The sequence below is a fragment of the Desmodus rotundus genome, chromosome 5, assembly GCF_022682495.2.
Source record: "Desmodus rotundus isolate HL8 chromosome 5, HLdesRot8A.1, whole genome shotgun sequence".
Classification (NCBI taxonomy): domain Eukaryota; kingdom Metazoa; phylum Chordata; class Mammalia; order Chiroptera; family Phyllostomidae; genus Desmodus; species Desmodus rotundus.
In genome coordinates, this window is record NC_071391.1 from 44,793,447 (window position 1) to 44,818,736 (window position 25,290).

The 25,290-nt window shown below is 37.8% G+C and overlaps 3 protein-coding genes and 1 pseudogene across 3 annotated transcripts; all 4 read left to right on the forward strand.

Moving 5' to 3' along the window:
* Positions 1-478: 478 nt before the first annotated feature.
* MMP26 (matrix metallopeptidase 26) lies at positions 479-4,181 on the forward strand. Its single transcript, XM_024572546.2, is given in 8 exon segments — positions 479-577; positions 1,910-1,925; positions 1,928-2,129; positions 2,518-2,539; positions 2,541-2,667; positions 3,292-3,417; positions 3,908-4,069; positions 4,153-4,181. Coding segments are annotated over 8 exon segments (783 nt in total).
* A 2,543-nt stretch (positions 4,182-6,724) lies between these two features.
* Positions 6,725-10,713, forward strand: OR51L1 (olfactory receptor family 51 subfamily L member 1). The gene is made up of 2 exons (XM_045181981.2): positions 6,725-6,788; positions 7,650-10,713. The coding sequence occupies exon 2, from the start codon at positions 7,657-7,659 to the stop codon at positions 8,602-8,604; it is 948 nt and encodes a 315-aa protein (XP_045037916.2). The 5' UTR covers positions 6,725-6,788; positions 7,650-7,656; the 3' UTR covers positions 8,605-10,713.
* A 3,737-nt stretch (positions 10,714-14,450) lies between these two features.
* Positions 14,451-19,889, forward strand: LOC112315841 (olfactory receptor 51G2). The gene is made up of 2 exons (XM_024572540.3): positions 14,451-14,697; positions 17,373-19,889. Exon 2 carries the CDS (start codon positions 17,397-17,399, stop codon positions 18,336-18,338), a length of 942 nt encoding a protein of 313 aa, XP_024428308.2. The 5' UTR covers positions 14,451-14,697; positions 17,373-17,396; the 3' UTR covers positions 18,339-19,889.
* LOC112315942 (olfactory receptor 51A7-like) lies at positions 18,554-21,712 on the forward strand (annotated as a pseudogene).
* Positions 21,713-25,290: the final 3,578 nt, after the last annotated feature.

Here is a 25,290-nt window from a genome sequence, read left to right on the forward strand (position 1 = left end):
AGTGCATGATAAAATACACAGATAATAAGAGTACAGTGCACTGAGTTTTGAAAAGTGAAACCATCCTTATTACCCTGACTCTAGTCAAGAAATAGATAATCATTGTCTGATAAAGTTTCCTTGTGCTCTCATACCACCAGTCCTCTCCCCTTTACAACAGGGGAAATCATTGTTCTGATTACTTTCTGTAAATTAATTTTGCCTTTTGTTGAACTTCATATACATAATCATAATCTCACTTCTTTAACTCAATAATGTTTTGCTGTTGCCTGTGTTGGTAATTTGTTCCCTGCTGTTGCTAAGTAGTAGTTTACTCTATTTGTCCGTCATCTATCTATCTATCTATCTATCTATCTATCTATCTATCTACCTACCTATCTATCTGTCATCTATCTATCTATCTATCTATCATCTATCTATCTATCTATCTCTCATCTGTCTACATGGATTCAGGCAGGGGAAGAAATGAGCATTTGTCATGCAGCCTGTCATCTTAAAAGCTACTATTTTCCTGCCATGGTGCCTGACCTTCCCAGTGCCCCCTGCTACTGACCATAAAGGAGTGGACTTTGCTAAGGTAGGTGTGCTGATCAGGACCACATAATCACGTTGTAACTATCATGGGCTCTTTTTCCACATGTGTGTTATTTGCATGCTCATTACTACATGTTATAAAGATAAATATACTAATATCACATAATAAATCATTTTCTTCAATCTCTAAGTTTATCTTTTCTGATTTTAAAAGTAATTAAATCATTTTTGCCCCCCAAAAAAGTATTGTGCTTATTGTGCATAATTAATAATTCAGCCCTAGAGCTCATGTCTCATGCTCTTGGCCTTCTCGAGGATAGAAAGGGAACACACAGGTGTCAGGATCTCTGAGTTGTTAGGTAGTAAGGGATCAAGGAAAGGAATTCAAATGAACTAATAAATATGGTATTTCTGTTGACAGAGAAATCTCTCAAACTTTCTGCTATACACTTTCAAATTCCCCAAGAAACTGAATTTGTTCCATAACTACTAAGCACCCAAAATACCTAAAATCCCTTATAACCCATTTTAGTCATGTATTTTACCTGTTCAGGAAACAGGTAAAATATCCTGTTAATCCTTAGCCCAACCCAGAAAAACATGGTAAATCAGGTAAATCTTAGTGCCTAGCCAAGGTCACAATAAAATAAAAGCATAAAAATGCAACTTGATAAAAAAGGCAAAACTTTATCACAGATTTATATCAAGTACTATCTTAAGAACTGTTGTGTAGACCCTGTTGTATTAGACATGAAAACTGCTCTTAAAATACTTTCAGTTTGGGTAGAATTCAAACAAAGACAGAAAGATTGACTATAATACAAGGTGCGATTTCTTTTTCTGAAAGTTAAAATTTAGTACACTAGGCTGGCTAAGAAAGTCAGTGAAGACAGGGAGTGGCTGATAAATGAGCTTTTAAAAAGTATTTTAATGGCATGCAGTGAGTAAGTTTAAATGGACTGAGTATGCAGAACCAGGCACAGTAGGTCTGAAGTGCCATAGATTCTGTCCTAAGGCTGATTAGAAAGCTCAGAGGCCATCTACCTGGTCAGTTCTCACCTAATGCTTTCACAGTCTTTATTCTTGGGCCTTTCTCTCCTGAGACTTGGGTGGTTTATTTTTAGAGGTTTTTTAACAGGTTATCTAGGTTACTTTAATTTTACCCACTGTGTTTAATATTACCTCCCCTGGGACAGGAGAATCAGGGACAGTGGTCATGATTTGACAGAACAGGAGGTTTATGAAGAAGTCTGGGTAGACAAAGAGCCATCTTTCCCAGGCCCTCAAACAAGACTCCGCCCTGGGTTTCTGATCCTCTGAGTCTGCCCTGATCATCTCTACGTACTCATCCCTTCCTTGTCATCCTGGACACCAGGATGATTTCCATCTGTTTCCTTGACCAGGAAAGAACAGCCACTCCTTACCCTGGGGGAGGAGATGCAGTTTCTGCAGCAGAACTATTTGAACAAGACAGACCCTCAGGATGAACAGAAGCTGGCTATGCTGCACCACCCTCACTATGAAATAACTGATATGGCTAACTACTCCATCTCTCCAGAAGGTTCCAAATGGAATGAGCACACTCTGACCTATAGGTGCTCGGTGCTAAGACCTGGAGGGATGAGTGGGGTGATTACCTCAAAGGACTTCCTACAATGTCCCTCCTGGAGGCACTTCTACCATCTTCTGTTTTCCCTGTCTCACTTTGTTTTTAAATCACAATTACCTTGTAAGGGTTGTAGTTCTCAGACTTTTGTGTACATAAGAATAACATGAGAAATTTATTAAAATTATTAGAAATCCACGTTTTGCAAGTTTAAGTCCTTGGGTTTCTGACTCAATGAGTCTAAGATTTATCTATTTTACAGATGAGCAAAATGAGGCCCTCAAATATTCAGTGAATTGCCTCAGAGTCATTCTTTTTTAGAACAAGGATAATTCCCCTACCTTGGAGCCATTCCACTTAAAACTCTCTTCTTTCAGGATTATCAATTACCCAAGAGATTATGAATCTGTCTACAGTGAGTGGCATTATACATGATGCAGTTTCCATCGGGAGCAATGTGACCTCCTTGATCTTCCAGAAAGTGAAGGGTCAAGATGCAGACATTAAGTTTTCTTTCTGGCAGTTGGGTAAGAAACTGATATGGGAGAGACGATCCGGTGTCCAATGTAACATGCAAGTAGTCTCAATCTATGAGCAAAACACTTGCTCCACCTAGTCCAGCTCCTCAGAAAAATATTCAGACAAAATCCTAATGGAAATAATTAGTCAATAACATGGGAAAAACATTTTACTGCAATGAAAGAGTAGGTAGGTGAGGGGATGCAAGGGAGTGAACAAAGCAAGGGAGGAAGAATTAAACATTTTCCTTCTCAAAGAAAGTTGTATAGCCCTCCAATCTGTTGAAATGCTTCCCAAAGTTGATCCAACGTATTTATAAAACGTGTAGAGTCTAGTTTTCTCCCCTCCAGTTTTAGAGGAGGTTTTTGTGTCTAACTTAAAACTCTTAATCAGTCTTTGCCATCTTTCCCTGTTCTTTTACCACAGAAGACAGGTAGCTAGGATTTTGGCCCCACTCTATTGCTCTGCACAGATGGTGCCTTAGTTCTCTCATACCTCAGCAATACCCTGTTGCATAGTACCCTAAGGCTTTGCAGCTTATCTAAGGCCATTCCTGCTCTTGACCCAACTCTCCTGCACACCCCACCCCACCACGCCCTTTTTGTGACAGTAGCTTCTGTCCTTGTCCACAGACCATGGAGATGGCTGGCCCTTTGATGGGTCAGGTCATATCTTAGCCCATGCCTTTTTACCAAATTCTGAAACTCCAGGAATTATCCACTTTGACAAGGGAGAACGTTGGTCAACTTCATACAAAGGTAAAAACCTGATGTGGTGGGGGTGCTAAAACTGACATTGATGGTCTGCATTTGAGTCTGGAATACAGTAAAGAGGATAGAGGCAAGGTTTCAGAGTGCTCAGTGTTAGCTGGAAAGATTTGGCTGTGGAATTGGGTCTCCTATTTGAATGGGAAGAGGTGGGATTATTTCTAAACAAAGATGCTCCTATAATAAACACATTCATATTTTGCTTTTCTCTATCTCTTTCTTCTAGTTATCAAATTTCTCCATGTTTCTGTTTACTTTCAATTTATCTATTTATATATTTTGCCATTTTGTATCCCGCTTAGGTTCCCCTGTCTGCCTACCTTTTTCTTCGGAGGGGGGACTGTAACATTTGTTCTTTCCTCCTTTGCTGTTCTCTCTTCCCTTTCTGTTCTCTCCTTTTTTCTTCCTTATTTTTCACACATCAGTTTCTGCATGCTCTATGCACAGTTAAGTTTTATCTCTATTTTTTGTGCCTTTTCAGGGTTTAATGTGCTCCTGGTTGCCATTCATGAGCTGGGTCATTCTCTAGGCCTCTGGTACTCCATGCATCAGAACTCCATCATGTACCCCAGATATGTTTATCAGAACCCTAGAACCTTCCACCTTGATGTTGATGATATCCAAAGAATCCAGCAATTGTATGGTCTGTGTCCCCTCTCCTGGAAGGGAGGAGAATCTGAGCAGAAAAATTCACTTGAAGTGTACTAATTTTTCTGCCTCCATTAGGAGAAAGATGTTCATCTGAAATGCCTTGATGCCAACACAGAAGAATCATTTAACCTGACATTTCAGTGGCTTCATTGGAGGATCAAAGAACTCAACTCGCTAAACTAGCCTTGGAGACTGCCTGGTCAGGCTGACCAGGTTCCATTCAAAACTCAGAACACTTCAGGGTCAAAATAAAGATGGTTTTTAAGAGTAAAATTTTGGTCTTATAATTTGGTATGTTCAGCATTTGGTATGTTCCAGTAGTGCCTAAGACAATATTCCCCTGGTAATAAAAAGCCTAAAATGAGAAAACTGAGTTTTGGGTGGTAAGCTGAAGTAAAGACATCTGCCAAGGGAAGTGAGGCTAGTACATTACATAGGGACATTATTTCAAAAATGGGTCAGGAAAGATTGTACTAACAAAGGGGTAAAAAATGGACAAGAGCAAGTCATATAAAAAGAAAATTTCATAAAGAAACTATTTTAATATTAATGTTTTCATTGCAAAAACAATACAGTATATATATTAAGATAAGCCGATATACTTGTTTTTGAAAATACAAATAGTATTTGAGAGTGACTTCTGAAAAACTGAAGTCGCTGCACATAAAACGATAATTTGAGTTCCCAAGAGTAACTGGAGGAAAGTAGATGAGAAATAAGACAGTAAAACTGGTGAAAATCCTTTGAGTTACGGGACATGACGTGACCAGGGTCTCTAAGTTGCGTCAGCTTTCAGAGGAAAGCTTTTTCCCTGCAGTCACACCCATCTCCACCCACATGCACGAATGGGTGAAGCTGGAGGCAAATGTCTCACCATGTTCACATGACACAGGGAAATTCTTTAGAGAGATACAGCAGAGTGTAGGTGTGCTGGCCAAGACTGGCCCGTGCGGCCTGCAGTTCATTTTTCTCTTTGTGCGATGCTCTTCTTCACCTCACAGGTGTTAATTTCTGACAAATACTGAGGTCTTATAAGAAATTTAATGCCATAACTTATGGCCTAACATTTAGGTTTTTGCAACTTGAGCTCTGAAGCTGCTTGCAAGGCATGACTTAGCCCTTTTGGACTCTAAAACCGCCTGCAGAGCCAGCAGCCGTGCTGTGCTGATTGTACTGGTTGATAGGGCATGCTCCTTGCATCGCTGGTAAATAGTATTCCCTGGACTGTAATTGTGTGATCAAAGACCAGCTTTTTTTTCTGTTGTTTTGTTTGTTCTACAGGCCTGGGCTGAAACTAGGACTTGATAAATGTTTTATCATATATTATCCATTGTTCTCACCTCACAACCAACCCCATTTACTTGACCAGTGCAATGTTTGACTCAGCCAAACATTGAAAGACCAGTCAGAAAATGAATGATGTAAGTTTATGGTCTTGTTTTTCCTAGCAACCCATCTCTTTGATCACCAGCTCCTTACAACTCGTGCCTTTAGAAAACATGCTTGTCCCCTCCCTCTAGGAACATATTCTCTTTTCAAACTGAGGGCTCTGTTTCCTGGCTTACATATCTATTACCTGAATAAGCTCTCTTAATTTCTTAACAGGATCCTCTGGACTTTTGCATGTAATAATTTGATTTATTTTATTTTTTAAAAATTATTTATTTTAATAGTTTATTCTTTATTACATTTTTCCATGATTTTATTTTTATATATCAGTACCAAAGACTTAGAAAAACATAATCTATGAGCTCTATTACCATTAGCATAAATCAATATCAAACACATAAAAATGAATCTAATGTAAGATGTATAATACCTCTTAACAGAAAAGGACAAAACAATATTTTGAAAAAATAAAGACCTTAATTTACTGAGGTATTTGTTCTTAAACTGGAAAATCTGGTAATTTAAAATTTTTAATTCTCCCAAGATTGAGCTATAGATCAATTTCAATTTCATTCTCAATAAAAGTCTAAATATATGTTTTGAAAGAAAATCACAAGTTATTTCTAAAGTTTATAAACAAATTCCAAGTGGTGGGTAGTCAAGATATAAGCTAAGATAAAGGTGTATTGGGAAGCCTTGCTTTATGCTGAGTACTATGGAAGTAGTGATGTTCCAGATAATAGTTTTTACAGAGCTCAGTATGGAAACTTGAGTCCTACTGTTGCTTAATAAATTATTAGTAAACACATAGCTAATGAACAACCCTGTCCATGGAGAAGGGGTAAAGACCTTATAATATTGTAGAAGGGCCTATTATCACACTTAACTACCTTAGTTTTATATGAATGCCCCTAAAGAAGCTGAAATTTTAGTATTCCTCTGAGTTCGAGCAGGAGCCATGAGTTCACTCTCATATGCTCATTCGAGAAGGGAAAACTATTAGATTTGAAAGAAAAGACTAGGTGTGGTGGATGGATGAAGGGACACATTTCTACAGTTTCCAAGATCATAGTCATATGTTCCTGGCACAGCTGTAGTTAAAGGCTATTTATATTAATGACTGCTCTGGGGATCCAGCAAACTGTGACACCAATCCCAAATGTCCTACCCCAGGAGTATTTATACAGATAGTGAAAGCATTCAAGCCTCATTATTCATGGAATCAAAGGTTTTTCAGTACCTGAGGTCCTTGGAGAATCAAAACTGTAGCATATATAATCAGTTTATGTTTGCTCTTCACACAGAGATGCAACTCTTCTCAGGTGAGGAATATACCAAAGAGAGCAAGAACTAAAATCACAGAAATACAAAGAAAAATTAGAAGAAAGGCGATAAAAGGACTGGAAAAAGTAGAGATTTATTTGGTGATAAATTTAGGTAAAAAGAAAATAGAAAGAAATGGCAACCTGAGCAGAATATGAGGATAAAGATGTTTAGAGAGTAAATTAATGGGAGAGAGAAAGAGAGAGACAGAGAGAGAAAGAGAGAAAGAGAGAGAGAGAGAGAATATGACTTTCCCTTCCTACAATGGAGAAAAATTTAAGCCTATAAAGAAAAATGAAACTGGATTATTTGGGAAAAAGACTACCTAATTAACATAATTAAGCATTCATATTGATGTAATTGGCTTATGTGCAAATTTCAGGTAAGTGTTAATTTTTTAATTGCAAATAAGTCATAAGTAGATTTTGGCATAGTTTACGTTAATCTACAAGGGCTAAACAAAGTAAAATCATTAAAAGGACAATGTACAATTTATGCAGGAGAGCAAGTGAATGTCATTCTCCTTAGAGGTAAACAATTTGGAAGTGTATGAAATGTAATATTCTACTCCAATCCTTCTTAACAATTTTAAGATGGGCTAATCAGTGGAAGACTGTCCATGCAAACTCATCAAAGTCCCTGTCAGAGATTACCAGGTTTGTGTAGTACACACTTTTGTTCCAGAATTTGTTTTTCCTGGAAAATGTTTCTTACGTGAGAACCATAAAAGGTACCTCCTTTATTCCTCTGCGAGGTTAGAGGAAATATGTATTGTATTCTGATTGCACTGCTTATGCTCACAAGGGATAACTTTGAGGGATAAAAAAGAATAACAGAAACTATTCCTCACTGTTCGCCAGGGTCACCATGGTGGTCTGGAATACCAGTGGTACTATGGAGCCCATATTTATTCTGAAGGGTTTTCCTGGACTGGAGTATGCTCATTCTTGGCTCTCAATTCTATTCTGCTGTGTATTCTTGGGATCATTTATTGGTAATATTACCATTCTGTCTGTCATTTGGATTGAGTCCTCTCTCCACCAGCCCATGTATTATTTCCTTTCTATCTTGGCACTAAATGACCTAGGTATGTCCTTGTCCACACTTCCCACTATATTTTCTGTTTTATGGTTGAATACTCGAAAGATTCAGGCAAGTGCTTGCTATGCTCAGCTCTTCTTCATCCACACATTCACGTTCCTGGAATCTTCACTGCTATTGGCCATGGCCTTTGACCGTTTTGTTGCTATCTGTCGTCCACTTCACTATACCGCCATCCTCACCAACAGTGTAATAGGTAAGATTGGTTTGGCCTGCTTGCTAAGAAGCATGGGAGTTGTACTACCCACACCTTTGCTGCTGAGCCATTATCACTACTGCCACGACAATGTCCTCTCCCATCCTTTCTGTTTACACCAAGATGTTCTGAAATTGTCCTGTTCAGATGTCAGGATCAACAACATTTATGGCCTGTGCATAGTTATTGCCACACTAGGCGTAGATTCAGTCTTAATACTTCTTTCTTATGTCCTGATTCTGAATGCTGTGCTGAGCATTGCAACTGGTGAAGAGCGGCTCAAAGCACTCAACACATGTGTGTCCCATATCTGCGTGGTGCTCATCTTCTTTGTGCCAGTTATTGGAGTGTCAATGGCCCATCGCTTCGGGAAGCATCTGTCTCCTGTAGTCCACGTCCTCATGGCTAACATCTACCTGCTCCTTCCCCCAGTGCTTAACCCCATTGTCTACAGTGTCAAGACCAAACAGATTCGGCTAGAAATTCTCCGCAAGTTGGGACTAGGGAGGAGGCTTTAAAGAACTCTATTCTCCAGTTTTCCCACTGAAAAATCTTGGGGCAACTACTGGAGTTGATGAGAAGTAAAATATTTGGGGCTTAAGCATCTGTTTAAACTCCTAGTTCTTCCACTTCCTAGATATATGACCTCAGATAATCAGTCCTTATGAGATGCAGGTTTTTCAGAGCCAGATTGTGATAAGCATGGCCTTTTAATCATTTTATTTTAATCCCCAAGGTAATTATGAGACCTATAACATACACTGTATATAAAAGAGATTGTTTTTGAAAACTGGAACATTGTTAATATTATTAAATTATTATAAATAATAATATAAATAGCATTACTTATGAAATATAAGTATGTTAATATAGTTTCTCATGTTTATGACCTAAAACCCAGAAATCAATCTTTCTCTTCTTCTAATATGTTTCCCCATATTGTGTTTCTCCTGCTAAAATTTTATAATTGTTTATGAAAACATTTCTGATTTCTTGGGGCAAGAACTTTGAACTGCTACCGTGGCTATTGGCTATGGACTAAGTCTTCATCTCATCACCAGGCAGTGATGCCCTGTCTCCAGCTGCCACTGTAGACCTATCTGCTCTTTTAATGTACCAGCAAGTACTGAGGCAGAAACATGGGAGCGGCATGGGAGTGCAGGTCTGAACATCTGGGCAAATGTACAGATTCCCTGTTCATTACTACAGCACAAGATTTGATGACTTAATCTGTGAGTGAGCTGGGAGTTTGGCAAAATAACCACCCTTATCTTTTGGTAATATTTTCTCCTCTTGTTCTGCATGCCTGTGTGGATCTTTAATATTGTGTCTTCCTCAGTTTCTTTATTGTAGATAACACATTACTTTCTTCTTCTACACTAAGATGACTTACATGTCTGTTTTTAATGGTGATATTTTATTACCTCATACCTGTCATGGGGTCATGGCTGCTGCCTGAACACAGCACTGTGGGGCTGGTCTCACCCAGCTGTCACGAGTGCTCATGAAGTAGTTGTAAGTGTAAATGCTGTTGCCTGATTACTCACCCTCTATAACTATACTGAGGAACATGAAATACTGGCTGTAACAATTACTGCTTTCAATACTGTGGACATACACAAAACAGAATGCACGGTCTTCATGTTAAAAATTGAAGTTTAATAATGGAGATACATACATATAAAGATTAGTAAAATTAGTAGATGCCAGCATTGAAACAGGTAAATAATACAATATTGCTATTAAAGAGTGGTCAATTTTCAATGAAGAATTCGAAATCAGGAATTAAAGTAATTGACAGTTTAGTTGTACCTTGTGGGTCAAATTCATTGTTACCAGCTAGACAAAGTGCAAAAGAAATTGGTGTGCAGAAGCTGACTTGTACTGGCTTATGAAAGCCTATTGTTCGTATCTTGTTCCAACTCCACGTTCTGTGATGTCACATTGGTAGTTGGAAATTGGCCATGATGGCAGTATTTCCAAAACCGAAATTGGTAAACTGTAAATTCCAAGGCTTCAATTTTTTTTTCCTTGAGAGTTAGTTAAGTATTTATCAGCACACTAGGCAAAGTATTCCAGGAAAAGAGGTAGCATGAAGAAAACAGTGTAGAAAGGACATGTGTTAGTAACATTCTCCAATCTCCAGGAGAAACTTAAGACTTGCCCAAACTGGCTCAGACTACCTCAAAAGAGAAAGGACTCTGAAGCGGCTTGTGATGGACATGGGCATGCACTGCCCAGTTCACACTTCAGTACAGAACTGTGAAGAGGTGAAGGGATTAAGAAGTAGAAATTAGTAGTTATGAAATAGTCATGGGGACGTAAAGTACAGCATAAGGAATATAGTCACTCTGTATGGTGCCAGGTAGGTACTGGAAATATAGTGGGAAAGCACATGGTAAAGCATGACATTGTCTAACCACTATTCTGTACACCTGAAACTAATACAAAATAATAGTGAATGTAAACTGTAATTAAAAAAATAAAACGTAAAGTTCTTTTTAAAAAAGAAAAAGGAACTTGCAGCCTAAGCTGCTGTGATGTTATTATCTGGTTATGGGATACTAGTTATACCTTGCTTCATAAAAATCATTAAGAAGTGATTCCTTTCTTCATATAAATACATATGTAGGGTTTCTGTTATTCTTTCATTGAGTGTTTTAAATGATTCATTAAAGATGCTACCTGGGTCTGTGGTTTTCTCTCTATAAACTTTTTAACAAAGACATAAATTCCTGATAATCTACAGAACACTAATTTATGATGAAAATTACTGAGCCATTGTTTCTTAAATATTTGTTCTCTTATTGTTTCTTTTTCGTCTCCACCATATGTGAGAACTTTTTAAAAGTATATCTTATTGATTATGCTATTACAGTTGTCCTCATTTTTTTCTCCCCGTTGTCCCCCCTCCACTCTGCACACCCCCACACCCTCCAGCATCACCCCCCTGCTCTTAGTTCATGACTCAAATCCTTTTGATGGAACAAAAAGAAGAAATAAACATCCAACTGGAACAGAATGAAGAAACAAGAATTCAAAAAAATGAGGAGAGGCTTAGGAACCTCTGGGACAACTTTAATCATTCCAACATCCAAATTACTGGGGTGCCAGACTTTTGAATCTGTTTCACATGCTATTATTCATTGTTCTATTTGTCTACTTTTTTTCATACTTTTAGGTGTCCCACTTTAGAGGTTAGCACAAAGATGTTTTAGTGAAGGCTTGTACTTGTCCACGTAAAGTGCCTTGAAGGAAAGAGCTGTGATTTCTGTTTTCTTGATGCACTGAACCCCGTCCATATTATGTCTCTATAGACAAATTGATTCCGAGAAGAAAACGCACTCGGCAGTTGATAGGATGAGTTAAGAGATGGTCGGTATTCGGATACAGAACTCAAATAGTCTCCACTGATCTAATAAACATTTTTCATCATCTTGATATCTTAAGCCACATCACTCTCCGTTGCCAACTTTCACACATCCTCCACGGAAACTCTGAGTCAGGCTCAGTGATGAACTTGTGTTTCTGTGAAAATACCACGTTAAGAAAATGAGAGCTTTCCAGATTCCCAACCCAAAACACTGATGTTATCTTAATTCAGCTCATAAAATGAATTAGTAACAAGGTAATTTTAAGTTTGGGTGAATACATTTAAATATTTTTCTGTGGTTAATAAAACTCACTTTGAAACAGGGTGTTGCCTTATTTGCTGTCCCATCAGCTCAGTCAACAAAATCTACAAAATTTTATTAAAAGAAAAATGAATGTGATTATGGATTTTTATGGTTAGTATTTGTGAAAAATAATGAGATTTAAGTTTCGGAGAATGGTGTTATCTTGGAAAACAGCAAATACAAAGTTAGTGATTAATCTTGGAGAAGAAAAAGTGAATATAGTAACTAATCATTTAAATTAAGTCTTATTAAAATAGATGGAGGTGGAAATAAGGTAAAACATCATTAGACAGATTAGTAATTGGTTTACTTGTTCATATTTTGCTTGGATTATTTCCCCTTTTCAGAAAAAAAAATTATTCTTACTACTATTTCTTGACTAATAAGATACCAAGAGAGCTGAATCCCCAAAAACAAAATCATTGGATACAATGTATATTTTAGAATGTCAACATATTAAATCAATATGTGAAATGCAACTTTTTAAAACTAGATGCATGCTCTCCAAGAATTGAGTTTGCTTTTTGAAAAAAAACACACATGGAAATCCAAATCATGGTTAAAAAGCCATCTAACACCATATAGTTGACCCCCTTTACCTTTTACTACCCCCCACCCCACTTCTCTCAGGTGACAACCATATCGTTGTCTATGTGTATGAATTTTTGTATATTTGTTTTTTCTTCTTATTCTTCTTGAATCCTCACCCGAAGATATGTTTATAGATTTTAGGTAGAGAGAAAGGTGCAGAGAGAAACATCAGTGTGAAAGGGAAACATCAATTGTTTGCCTCTCATATTGCCCACTTGGGATCGAACATGCAACCCAGGTATGTGCCTTGACAGGGAATTGAACCCTCAACTTCTTGGTGTATGAGAGGATACTCAAACCAGCTGAGCACTTGTTTTTCTTGTTTGTTCATTTCTTGCTTTCAGTTTTATACCCCACATATAAGTGAAATCATATGGTTCTTAACTTTTTCTGTCTGTTATTTTACTTAGCATGATATTCTTAAGGCCTGTCCATGATGTTGCAAATGGCAGTGTTTCATCTTTGCTGATGGCTGAGTAGTGTTCCACTGTATCTATGTAGCACATCTTTATCTAATCACCTATGAATGGGCACCTTGAGTGTTTCCATGTCTTGGCCACTGGGAATAATGCCGCATCATAGAATTGTACACTTGAAACCCATATAATCTTACTAACCAATGTCATACCAATAAACTTAATTAAAAATAAATAAGTATTTGCCTCTGCACAGTAAAATGCCATCTGATACTCATGAGGTGAGATTCAGAGAAATCGGCCTTATGATTTAATTATTTAACGTCTGTGAAATTTGATGTACCCTTTGAAAATACTTGGCAGGGTCTTTGAAATCAGTTTCAGCTCAGAGCATAAAATACAGGGTCACAGAATTGGCAGATTGGAAGAATACTAGAAATGATTAATTTAATAACAAATCTGTACCAAAGGATCAGGGAATCAATTTTTGGTTGTCTATTATTCAGTACTTAATATTTTCTAAAGGTATACATATATTAACTCATTGAACATTTAAAAAACAAAGGAGACAGATAAGTTATTATGAACTCATTGTACACATAAGGAAACCAAGGCAAAAAGTCTGAGTAGCAGTGTTGCCTAGGTTACCCACCAGAATTCAAAGATAAGCACCTTTGGCTCCATAGTCCAGGCTCTTTACTGTCGTAGTCACAGAGCCTGTGCATTTTGGCCTTCATATTACCCTGAGACTTAAACACCGAATACTGAGTTTTAGTTCAGTTTTGTTCCCTCACCTCCCCCAACCCCATTTCTTCCTGTTCCCTCCTCCCAGTTTAAAACAAAGTTTCTCTGTCTTGGCACTCTTACCATTTGGACTGAACAATTCTTTGTTGTGGGAACTGTGTGCTCCTTGTAAGACGTTTCAGGAGCACGCCTACTATGTGCAAACCAGACGCCCTTAACATTGCCCCAGTTGTGACAATAGAAAATGCCTCCAGACATGGTCAAATATCCCTTTAGGAAAAAATTTTCTTCTTGCTGAGAATTACTGCCTTAAATTAAGGATTCTCGCAACTCCTGTTTCCCACGTGGACATCTGCTATACACAAATTTCAGCAATTCATAAATGCCTTCTGGATACCATATGTCTGAAACAGCTGAAAATTAGCGTGCAATATTAATGTTTACACACAATGGAGTTACAATGTGCAGTTTGTCCCAAACAGAATTGACCAAGGCTCACCTGCTATGTTTGGCCATTGATTGTATTTGAACAGAGGCCTATTGTACATTTTAGGAAAATTTCATACAGGCAGTCTAAAGAATTAACATTTTGAGCAGTTAGAACTTGCTCTATGTCTCTGATTATTCAGAGCATAGAATTTTTCTTGCACACTATTCTGATGAAACCAGCCCATTTTCTCAATCAGGTGATTTCAGGGATACTTCTCAGTTGCTGCCATGTCTGGACTCCCAGCCTGAGAATTTGACATAATCATCTTCCCCTGAGCAAGACCACAAGCTCCAGTGGCAGTGGTGTCATTTTTGCTCCCTGGAGGTTGCATTAAGAAAAAAAAATGATCCTGAGAGAACAGACTCATCCAGGGAGGGGCACTGAGTTCAGAGCAGTTAAAGCACAGAGTACAGTGCTAATGAAGCACATTGCTGGATAGAGTCAAGGATGCTGAACCCCAAAATATCCCATCTTGGCTCTGCAGTTACTGCAAAACAAATGGAAGCTTCCCTCAGGAAATCTATGCTTCCTTGAAGAACTATCTGCTTTAGGATCCACTGTATGAATTTTCTCATGCGCATCATTGGTGGCTCTCTCTTCTTACAAGAAGCCCCTAGCCCTGAACAACCTGCAGCAGAGTGAGTGACTGTCTACACCTGAGGACTCAGGTGTGCAAGAAGGAATGTTTCTGAGGTGAGAAGCATGGATAAAAGATTAGTACCTATTTGAAAAATCCAGGAAGTACAAAGCTGACCAAGTGAAATTACTGTTTTTGGGATCAGGGATACAGATTGCCATTCCCCCAAAGAAGCCAGACTATCGTCCTCAAAGGCTGCTCAAAAGGGCTTTGTAATAGAATGCCATTAAAATTCACCTCCAGGGAAAGAAACTATAAATGATGGAATCATGCTCTGAAATCTCTGGTTTCTCAAAACATTGCTATCTGTTATTAACTAAAAATTATAAGGTTAAAATGATGATGATGATGATATTCATGATGATTTGAGTACCTCCTCTATCTCACTCTCATGCAAATCATATACACTTAGCAATATCAGGAGCCAAAAAAGGAATTTAGGAAAAATAACCCTCATGAGAAGACCTGAGGTATAGCATGTTTACAAGTGGCACTCCATTTGGACACTCCAGTTCACACCTGCCTTTGGTTCACTGTTGTATACGGCTGATATGTTTAAGATGTGACTACTTCCACATATCCATTAATTTTTTGCTTTACTTAAGCCCAAAGTATCTCCTAGGTCTCAGACTCTGTGCCGAGCACTTTAGATACATTTTCTTGAATCTCTTAAATATTATAGAAGGTAATGCAGGTCCGGATTTTTATGTTCAAAGAAGTTTAATAATCTGTTCAAAATGATAGAAGTAATGAACGGCAGTTGTCTGGTTTTCCTTGACTCCAGAGTAGTAGCCACTGAGATCAGGGTGCTTATGTCTGTATCCAACAGACCCATTTAGGAGAGATGAATTATGAATATCCTAAGTCAGAGAATTTTCTACAAAGAAGTCAGCAAAAGCGATCTAAGAGGGAAGACTGGCATACCTGGGCCGGATGGAGTGTCTGAAGACATTGAAAGATTTGAGGGAGAAGAATCGAGGGAGAAGAATCTAACTGCATGCAAGTGCCAAAGTGATGACAATGATTGTTCTGTGGCACTAAAGGGGCAAGGGGAAGTTTGAGATATAAAAAGCTAGGATTGCCTCATATGCTATGATTAATATAGTATATAAATCCCAGCATGAGACTATGTAAAGCAATTCTTATCTTTATTGTATCTGTTCCTAAAAAGGGAAGAAAGTGGTATCAGAGTGAGAAGGTTCCTGTGACTCCTTTAGGAGGGGAGGGAATTAGTTATTTTAAGTCTGTCAGAGGAAACCACAAAATGTAAGTGTATTCGTGGAGCAGGATAGATTGGGGAACAGATGAACTTTGAAAAAAAAACTTTGATACTCAGTGAAAAAAACTTGCATTGATATTTTGTGCCTAGAGTAGCTGGAATTGGGTCACCATCGTGTTGCTAAGTAATTGGAGTCTCTAGGATTTCTATTATGACGCCCCGCCTTCTTCAGTCTTTAGTAACCTCTGCCTCTTCTGTTCCCTGCAGCACATTTTGTCTACTGGATGCCTGTTAGACTCTTCTTCTAACATGCCTGTGTCCTTTTCCATTGTTTTTGATTTTATTTTTTTCTAAGGATTTTTTTCTTTCTCTTCCTGCTCTATTAGGCATCCTTTCCAGTTCTCCAAGTAGCAGCAATTTTCCTTCTGACAACTCTTTATGGAACCAAAAATACCACTATCTCATCTCCTTAACACACACCTCAAATTTATTTTAACCAAACTGAATTAATCTTAGCGCCCAGTTTTACCAACTTTTTAATTTTTGTTTGTTTCAGTTAATGACACTGAAATCTACCAAGTAACTTGACATGTCCTGGGTTTCTTTCTTTTTCTTATGCTTAACTTATGATCATTGAACAATATTTCATTTTTTCTACCTATAAACTTTTATATCTATGTATTCTTTATCCTGCTTACTGTTACATTTCATTTTTATCCACCTTTTCAGTGACTACAATAACCTTCTAAAGGACTTCCCTACCTTCTCATTTGTCGATATTTAAACCATTCTTAACATTTGTTCTAGTTTGACACTGACATAATATACATTTGGTCAAATGGTTTACTTAAAAAAATGGCATCTTTTGTCTTCTAAGATTAAGTCCAAACTCTGTATTTATGCATAATTACCCTCAGAAATTCCAACTTAACTCCAATAACCATCTGAAAAGCCATGCTAGCCTACAGCTTTGCTCAATTATATTTATTTACGCTTGTAATACAAACAGCTTTGCTCAATTATATTTATTTACGCTTGTAATACAAACAGCTTCCTGCTTTACATGGGTGCCAATCAGCACAGAATATCCAACACAGCCCTTTGTTCCCATTAACTCATATTTGTCACTTGAGGAACTAATGCGAGAATTACCTTTAATAAATCTTCACTAACCTCCCTGGGCTAGGATCCTCTTTCTGTATTTTAAACTAACACTTTGTTTTAATTTTAGCTCTTTCTATCCACTAAAGTGTAAGTATTTATTTGAAGGCATGTTTTATATATTACTCTATATTTTATCACTACCCAATTTTCTTTTACAAAATATGTTCTCAATAAATATGCAATGAGGAAATAATTAATTAATTGGTAAAATAATAAATGTAGGTAGTGATTTAAATATAACGAACAGAAGAGAGATGGAAACTGAAAACAGGGAAGTGTGCATCAGAGCTTCTTTCTGCAATATTGACTTTTACCCTAACTGTTTTACTTTCTTGTCTCCCCACCTAGACTGAAGGTGTCTCTGTTCCCACAATGTCCGTCTTCAATAGCTCTGCTCTATACCCTCACTTCCTTCTGACAGGCCTCTCAGGCCTTGAAAGCAGATATGGCTTGATTTCCCTCCCCATCTTCTTTGTTTATGCCACCTCGGTTGCAGGGAACATTACTATCCTATTTATCATCAGAACTGAGCCTTCCCTACACCAACCAATGTACTACTTTCTGTCAATGTTGGCACTAACTGACCTGGGCCTATCCACTACAACCTTACCTACAATGTTCAGCGTCTTCTGGTTCCATGCGCGGGAGATCTCCTTCAACACCTGTCTGGTCCAGATGTACTTCATTCATGTTTTCTCAATTATTGAGTCAGCTGTGCTGTTAGCCATGGCCTTTGACCGCCTTGTAGCGATCCGAGAGCCCTTGCGCTATGCAGCCATTCTAACCAATGGGGTAATCATTGCGATTGGGTTGGCAATTGTTGGAAGGGCTTTGGCTCTGGTCTTTCCAGCTTCATTCCTCCTAAAGAGGCTTCAATATCGTCCTGTCAATATTCTCTCCTACCCTTTCTGCCTACACCAGGACCTCATAAAGACAACTGTATCCAGCCGTCGAGTCAGCAGCATCTATGGCCTCATAGTGGTCATTTGCTCCATGGGACTTGATTCAGTGCTCCTCCTCCTCTCCTATATCCTCATCCTTGGTACAGTGTTGAGTATAGCCTCCAAAACAGAGAGGGTGAAAGCTCTCAATACCTGTATCTCCCACATCTGTGCTGTCCTTACCTTCTATACACCAATGATTGGGCTTTCTATGATCCGTCGTTATGGGCAGAATGCTTCCTCACTTGTCCATGTGCTCATGGCCAATGTCTACTTGCTGGTTCCACCCCTCATGAACCCCATTGTCTACAGTGTCAAAACCAAGCAGATTCGTGACAGAATTCTCAAGAAATTCAAACAACAGAAAGTTTAGGTAAAAGAGGCTTTAAAGTACAATTCTCCTCCCCCTCCTGTTTATATTTATTAGAGTATTTCATACTACTATAGAATTTTGAACTTAAATATTACTGATAATATTTTGACTTTAAGAAACTAGATACAAACCTTAATAACAGTAAATCTTATCTTTTTGGTTTAGAGAATAAAGGCATGATTTTGTTTTATATTCATGTTGACATACTAAAGAACATGGTCATTAAACCCAGGTTAGGCCATTCTTAGAAGAACTCTGACTTCCCTTTTAATAATCAGCAATAAATGTTTGTGAAACTAAGATTCACCAAATCAACAATCTAGTGAAGTTATTCATTATACCTTGTAAAAGCTCTCAATTTCTAAAGAATACTTAGGTTATAGGATGACTCTGGGTCTCATAAAGACTCTGTAGTCAAGAGCAATAATATTTCCCCACAAAATAGACCATAGTATGAAGGTATTTTTATGCATTTTTAAAATCTTTTATTCAGGAGAGAAAAATGATTCCATGACAAATGGATAAAGTTCAGCACACTTTCAAAAGCATAAACGGAAGACAACTTGGTCCAAATAATTCAAATGATTTGAGTGGCTCTCAAATGATCCAAGACCATGATATTTCTGTGTTTAGAAATTTGTGGAGGCTTTTATATTCTGAGTAGGTAGACACTCCTGAGACCCACATTTCACCCATTTTGATCTGCTTTAAATCTGTTAGTTGCTGAAGAGAGATGTTAAAGGTTCCAAATATCATAACACATTTGTCTATTTTTTCTTGGTTATGCTATCAGCTTTTCCCCCAGTATTTTGATGTTATATCATTAGGTATGTAGATATTAAGATTTGTTATGTCTTTCTTGGTAATCCCTTCATCAAAATGTAATGTTCTTTATCCTTGAAAATTTCTTTCATTTTAAAGTAGTCTTTTCTGACTTTTGGCCAAGATGGAGGCATAGGTAGATACACTGCCTCCTCGTACAACCAAGACAAATACAACAAATTTAATACAAAATATAACCAGAACTGCCAGAAAATCGAACTCTATGGAAGTCTGACAACCAAGGAGTTAAAGAAGAAACATTCATTCAGAGTGGTAGGAGGGGTGAATCCAGGCAGCTGGGGCAGAGAGGGTGCATGGCAAGGTGGCGGCTTGAAGATTGGATGGGTGAAGTGGTGGCTGGTGGACCAGGTGGTCCCACATTTGCATGTGGATAAACCGGGGAGTGAGACAGATGACACAATCCAGGGTCCAGTGTGGGAAAAGAAAGCCTCAAAACCTCTGGCTGTAAAAACATGGGGTTGCAGAGGCAGGAGAAACTCCCATCCTCACAGGAAAGTTCACTGAGGAGACCCACAGGGTCCTAGAATGTACACAAAACCACCTACTCAGGAATCAGCACCAGGAATGCTGATGGGAGGGGGGCACAGGGCAGAGGGGAAAAAATGGGACAACTGTAATAGTATAATCAATAAAATACACTTAAAAAAAGATAAAGAACAAAATACAGTGTGTCTTTTCTGAATTCAGTACAGATTGTCTAGCTTTCTTTTGATTAATGTTATCATGGTATATGTTTTTCCTTTTCTTTACTTAAAAATACATGTATTCGTTAGGGTATTAGTTTGCTAAGTGCTGTTTTATTTTTTTAAATGTTAACAACTTTCTGGAATGTAATTTGAATACGATACATCCCTCATTTAAAATATGATAATACAGCATTTTTAAATACATTAATAGATGTGTGTAACTGCCAATCAATTTTTATCATCTCAAAAAGAAATCTCATACTCTTTAGCTACCACTTCTCCCTTATATCCTTCACCTAGTCTTAAGGCACCAACAATATACTTTCTGACTCAATAGATTTCCCTGTTTTGGATTGGCATATGAATGAAATGTTAAAATATGTGGTATTGTGTGGCTGATTTCTTTCTCTTAGCATACCGATGTAGCATGCATCAGTACTTCAGTCCTTTTATGGTTAAGTAATATTTCATTTCATGGTGTTATATAAAGGAGTTAAAAAAAGTCCCTGTGTATTTACCTGTACATTTTCACAGTATATATTTCATAACAAGTAGGTCCTTAAGCTCAAGCCCACTGGCACCAAACTGAAATTCTTTGACAATCAATTGCTTTAAATAGATACAATTCTAACCATACAGAGACTGCCTGATTTACATACCTCACAAAACTGCACCTAATTTCTGCTAGCTCTAGGTAAGACAAACCTTAGGATTATAAAAATCTCCAAACCACTGCTGCCCTTCAGGTTCTCCTACCCAGAGACTACCTTTCATGCCAGATGATTAAAGCATACACATCTGAGCCAATCTATTTAAGCCATTGCAGAAGGCTCTTCTGAGACCCACCTCCTGATTCCATTACACGCCTGAATGTCAGTCTTGAACATCCGTGAAGTGCAAATCTCTACCTTCCTCCTCATTGGGATCCCAGGGATGGAACATGCTCACATGTGGGTCTCCATCCCCATTGGCCTCACACACCTCATTCCATCCTGGGGAACTGCAGCATCCTCTTTTTCATACAAACGGAGACCTCTCTGCGGGAGCCTATGTACTATTCCCTTTCCATGTTGGCCTTTTCTGACCTCAGACTGTCCTTCTCCTCTCTTCCAACCATGCAGAGAATCTTCTTGTTCAATGCCACTGGAATTTCCCCGGATGCCTGCTTTGCACAGAGTTTTTCATTCATGGATTCACACCTATGGAGTCATCATTTCTTCTTATTGTGTCCATGGATCCCTTTATAGGCATCCACACTCTGTGAGCTACACCTCCAACCTGACCAGTGCTAGAGTTATTAAAAGTGGCCTTGTATTTGCTATAAAAAGCATCTTACTGGTCTTGCCTCTTCCTTGTATTCTGAACCGGCTGATACTCTGTAAGAAAAGCCTTCCTTCTCACTCCTGTTGCCTCCACCAGGATGTCATGAAGCTGGCCTGTTCTGACAACAGGGTCAATTTGGTCCACGGCCTGTTTGTGGATCTCACAGCTGTGTCAGAGTTGGTGTGCATTTCTGTGTCGTACCTGCTGATTTCATAAATTGTATTGGGCTCAGCCTCACACAGAGGCAGCCTCAAGGTCCTCGACACTTGCATCTCCCACATGTGGTCTGTGCTTATTTTCTATGCACCTATTGTCACCTTAGCTATTATTTACTGCTTTGCCAAAAATGTTTCACCAGTTATTAGGGTCATCATAGCTGATACTTTCCTTCTGGTTTCCCCACTAATCAATCCCAATGTGTACTCTGTGATGACTCAGCAGATTAGAAATCATATCCTGGGAAGTTATATGACAAATAAGTTTGATGGGGAATTTCTTACAGCAAATGCCAAGTTAACTTGACAATTTTTTAACAAAAATGGGAATAAAGAATTGCAGTGAAGTAATAGATATTGACATGAATATGTGCTGTATATACTCAGCAGGCTTATGAAATTTCAAATTATTGGTTTAATTTAACAGCAACAACATACTAGATGGCTTGGGGTTAGAATATGCTGATAACTGCATTTCTCACCTCCTCTCTCTCCACCTCTTCGCACAATCAGCCATATGATTTTATCAACAACAGCCAGGTAAGTACTATCTTGATTAAATGAATTTTCAATGTATCATTCTAAAACAGCAAAAACATGTTTATTTAGGAAAAGAGCAAACGTGGTTCTAATTAACTCAGGCATGATCAGTAGTGGCTAAAATGTACTGCAGCTCAATCACAAAAAATACACGTACGGTAGCAGCAGCTCCTAAACACCTAGCTTGCTTGATGCGTGTGTGATGAGGGAAACGGATGTGTGGTTTTTAGTGTATTTCATCAGCAATTCAAGTAAAAGTGCTTTTGTTCTAGTACTGTGAAACGTGCATTACCTGTAGGAACTTAATAGATGAGCAAATATTTCCGTCATTTATATTTTAAATTGTTTGTAATATATTTAATAAATTTCCTTCTTTGGTATGTGTATTGGGTGAGCTGCTCCTTATCCAACCTGTATATGCCCCTCTTTATGCCAGTTATAAGCCTACATAAGCGTATTATTTCTTAATTGTCTATATCCTACATCAATGTGTAGGTGATCAAAGTGGAGTATTTTAACTTCTCTCTTTGTCAGTGTCAAGCAAAGTGCCTGGAACATATGAGTTGTTTATTGTATATTTGTTAAAAGCATAATAATCCTAGCAAACTTTGAAAAATGAATATAATGCATAATAAGAAAACCAAAGAATCTATTAGAGTATATCTGAAAATGCCCATTAATATGGAGTTTACTTGTTCTACAAGTTAATTACTTGGGACAAACAGTAAAATAAAAACAAGTGCAAAAAGAATTTAGAAATCATAAAATAAGTAATCTCATAGATAGGAATAGGATAGAGCCAGGTTCTCACTAAAGTTACTGACTGAAGTTAGACCCACTTCTAATAAACACTATTATGTTTAATCCACACTAAACTCTAAAAATTAGAAACATTGTATTAGTATAATAGACAGTCATTGCTAGTGACAGTAAACCAAACCATATTACATTAAACAAATGTAACATTCTTAGGTAGACCATTACAATGGTTCACAGATAGGAAGCGAAAGTTTCAGGAACCTAGAACTATTACCAGATTCTAGAAGATGTCATTAGCACCACCAACTCACTCTCTTCGCCTCTCTTCTTTGCTTCTGTCAGCGTTCTGAGTGAACCATCAATATGGTGTGGTGAGTGGCTGTAAGCTGGAAGAATGGGTAGGTAGTGGTGACACTTCTTATACCTCAACTAACAGAGAAGAGAGTGGACTTTCACTGCATAAGCTCCACTTAAGAGATCTAGAGAAGGGGCTGGAAGATACAGAGCTGGTCGATACACCCATGGGTGTCCATTCAATGTGATCAGCAAAACTGGGTCAAGGTGCTGATAAAGTCACTGTGGCTGTAATAAACAAAAGGAGGACTTTCTGTTCCCAGAAGGGTTGGAAAAATGGCACTTAGGAAGAAGAAACCAATCAAAACAAATCAAATAAAGTAAAAGAAACAAAAGCAGGAGTTTACTAAGAATGCCACAGATGGCAGAATGACATCAGTGAGAAATACCATTAAAATATGACTAGAAGTAATTATTAAAGGATACATAGGAAATCAACCCATATACTGGCCTGTAAGAATTTTATTGGCAGTTCTTAGAAAATACATCCATCATGCTATTACACCAAGAATTAGGAAGCAATGTACTTAGTAGGTATTGCAAATCATCACAAAATATTAAATCATCTTCAGAATGCTATGTTTAAGAAGACAGGCAGGCACCTAGATACATATCACTTTAACTGATAGTATCTCTACAGGAGGCATGGAAAGCCCTCTTTCAATCTTGGCAAAGCAATTGAATTGCTTGAGGAGCATTTAAATGGCTGGGTAATAAGGTAACATCACAAGCCTATTAAATCAGATTATAAAATTATTTTAAACATTCTCCTACTAATATTTAAGTTGTTTCAAACTTTGACTGTTACAAATAGTTTCTATAGATATTCTTAGAGATGTGTTTGCTTGTGGCAGTTCTAGTTGTTATGCTATAGTATAGTATCTCATTGTGATGTTAGTTTTCATTTTCCCCAATGCAAGCTGGACAGTGCCAGTTTGGGTACCTTGCCCTATTTTATTATTTTCCCCACTAATTTGTAGGAGTTCTCTATATTTCCTTCAGCAGATATGTAAAGTGAGACTATTTACTCCTGGGGGATGGATTGTCTTCTCATTCTCTTAAAAGTGTGTTTCAATAAATAGAAGTTCTTTCTTTTAATTAATTATAAATGATTAATGATCATTACCTCAGGGTTAATCTTTTTATGTCCTTGGTTATCCAAGGTCATGAACATGTTATCATAATTTTCTTCTACACATGCTTTTCTTTTACACGTAATACTTAGGTCTATGATCCAAATGAAATCAATTTATGATAAAGCTCAATATTAACTAATTTATTTGTATATATAAATTGCTCCATTTATTGAAAAAATTCTAGTGAATTCTGTCACTGCCATTTTGTCTATTCTGTACTGTTTTGCAACCTCAGGGAATTTCCTGGGAATATCAGGAACTGGCCTCTGTATTCAAATGACATGGAGCAGCAGAAGAGAGGCAGACCACTTCAGAATGGTGGGTGGAGGTTTAAGAAGCAAGGGAACAAATGTGAGGTTTGTCTTGCAGCCTCAAGACCAGTGTATCTCCGCACCTGCTTGCAAGAATCTCAAGTGCATATAGAGGCCTTAACTAGGTCCAGTCACGTGGACTGTCCCGATGGTCTCAGTAGTACACTACTCACTCAGGGATGCCTCCTTGAAAATGCCTCCCACTGTAGGAGTGCTGGGCAGCCCATACATTCTAAGGACAGAGGAGGGGTAAGGAGTTTCTGACTGCGGGTGTCCAGCCTGTGGTTCACTGGGGGTCATGACCTCACAATTACCTCCTCCAACACTGTGTCAATACCACACTGCTGGATAAATGTTGCTTTGGAGTTAGTCCTAAGACCTACTGGTGTAGTCTAATGTCTTCCTTGTCTTGCCTATTGTAGGCCCTTTGCATTTTCACATGACGTATTCAATCAACTTGTCAATTTCCACAACAAAACCTACTAGGATGTGAGTAAAATTATGCTGTCCATATGCTCCTTCGGGAAGAATTGTTATCTTAACAATATAGAGTTCTCTAATCAATGAACATGATCTACAGGTCTTTTGAAATTTTCTGCAATGTTTTGAAATTTTCAGTTTGGATATCTTAAAAGTATTTTATGTTAATTTTTACATTTTTAATGTTCTTAACTAAACATCTTGATTGTTTGAGGTAAATGGTATTCTAAATTTATACAAACTGTTTTTTCAAGTATGTAGGGATTCAGTTTCTTTTTTAGTTTTTACCTGGCTTACTTTTTTAA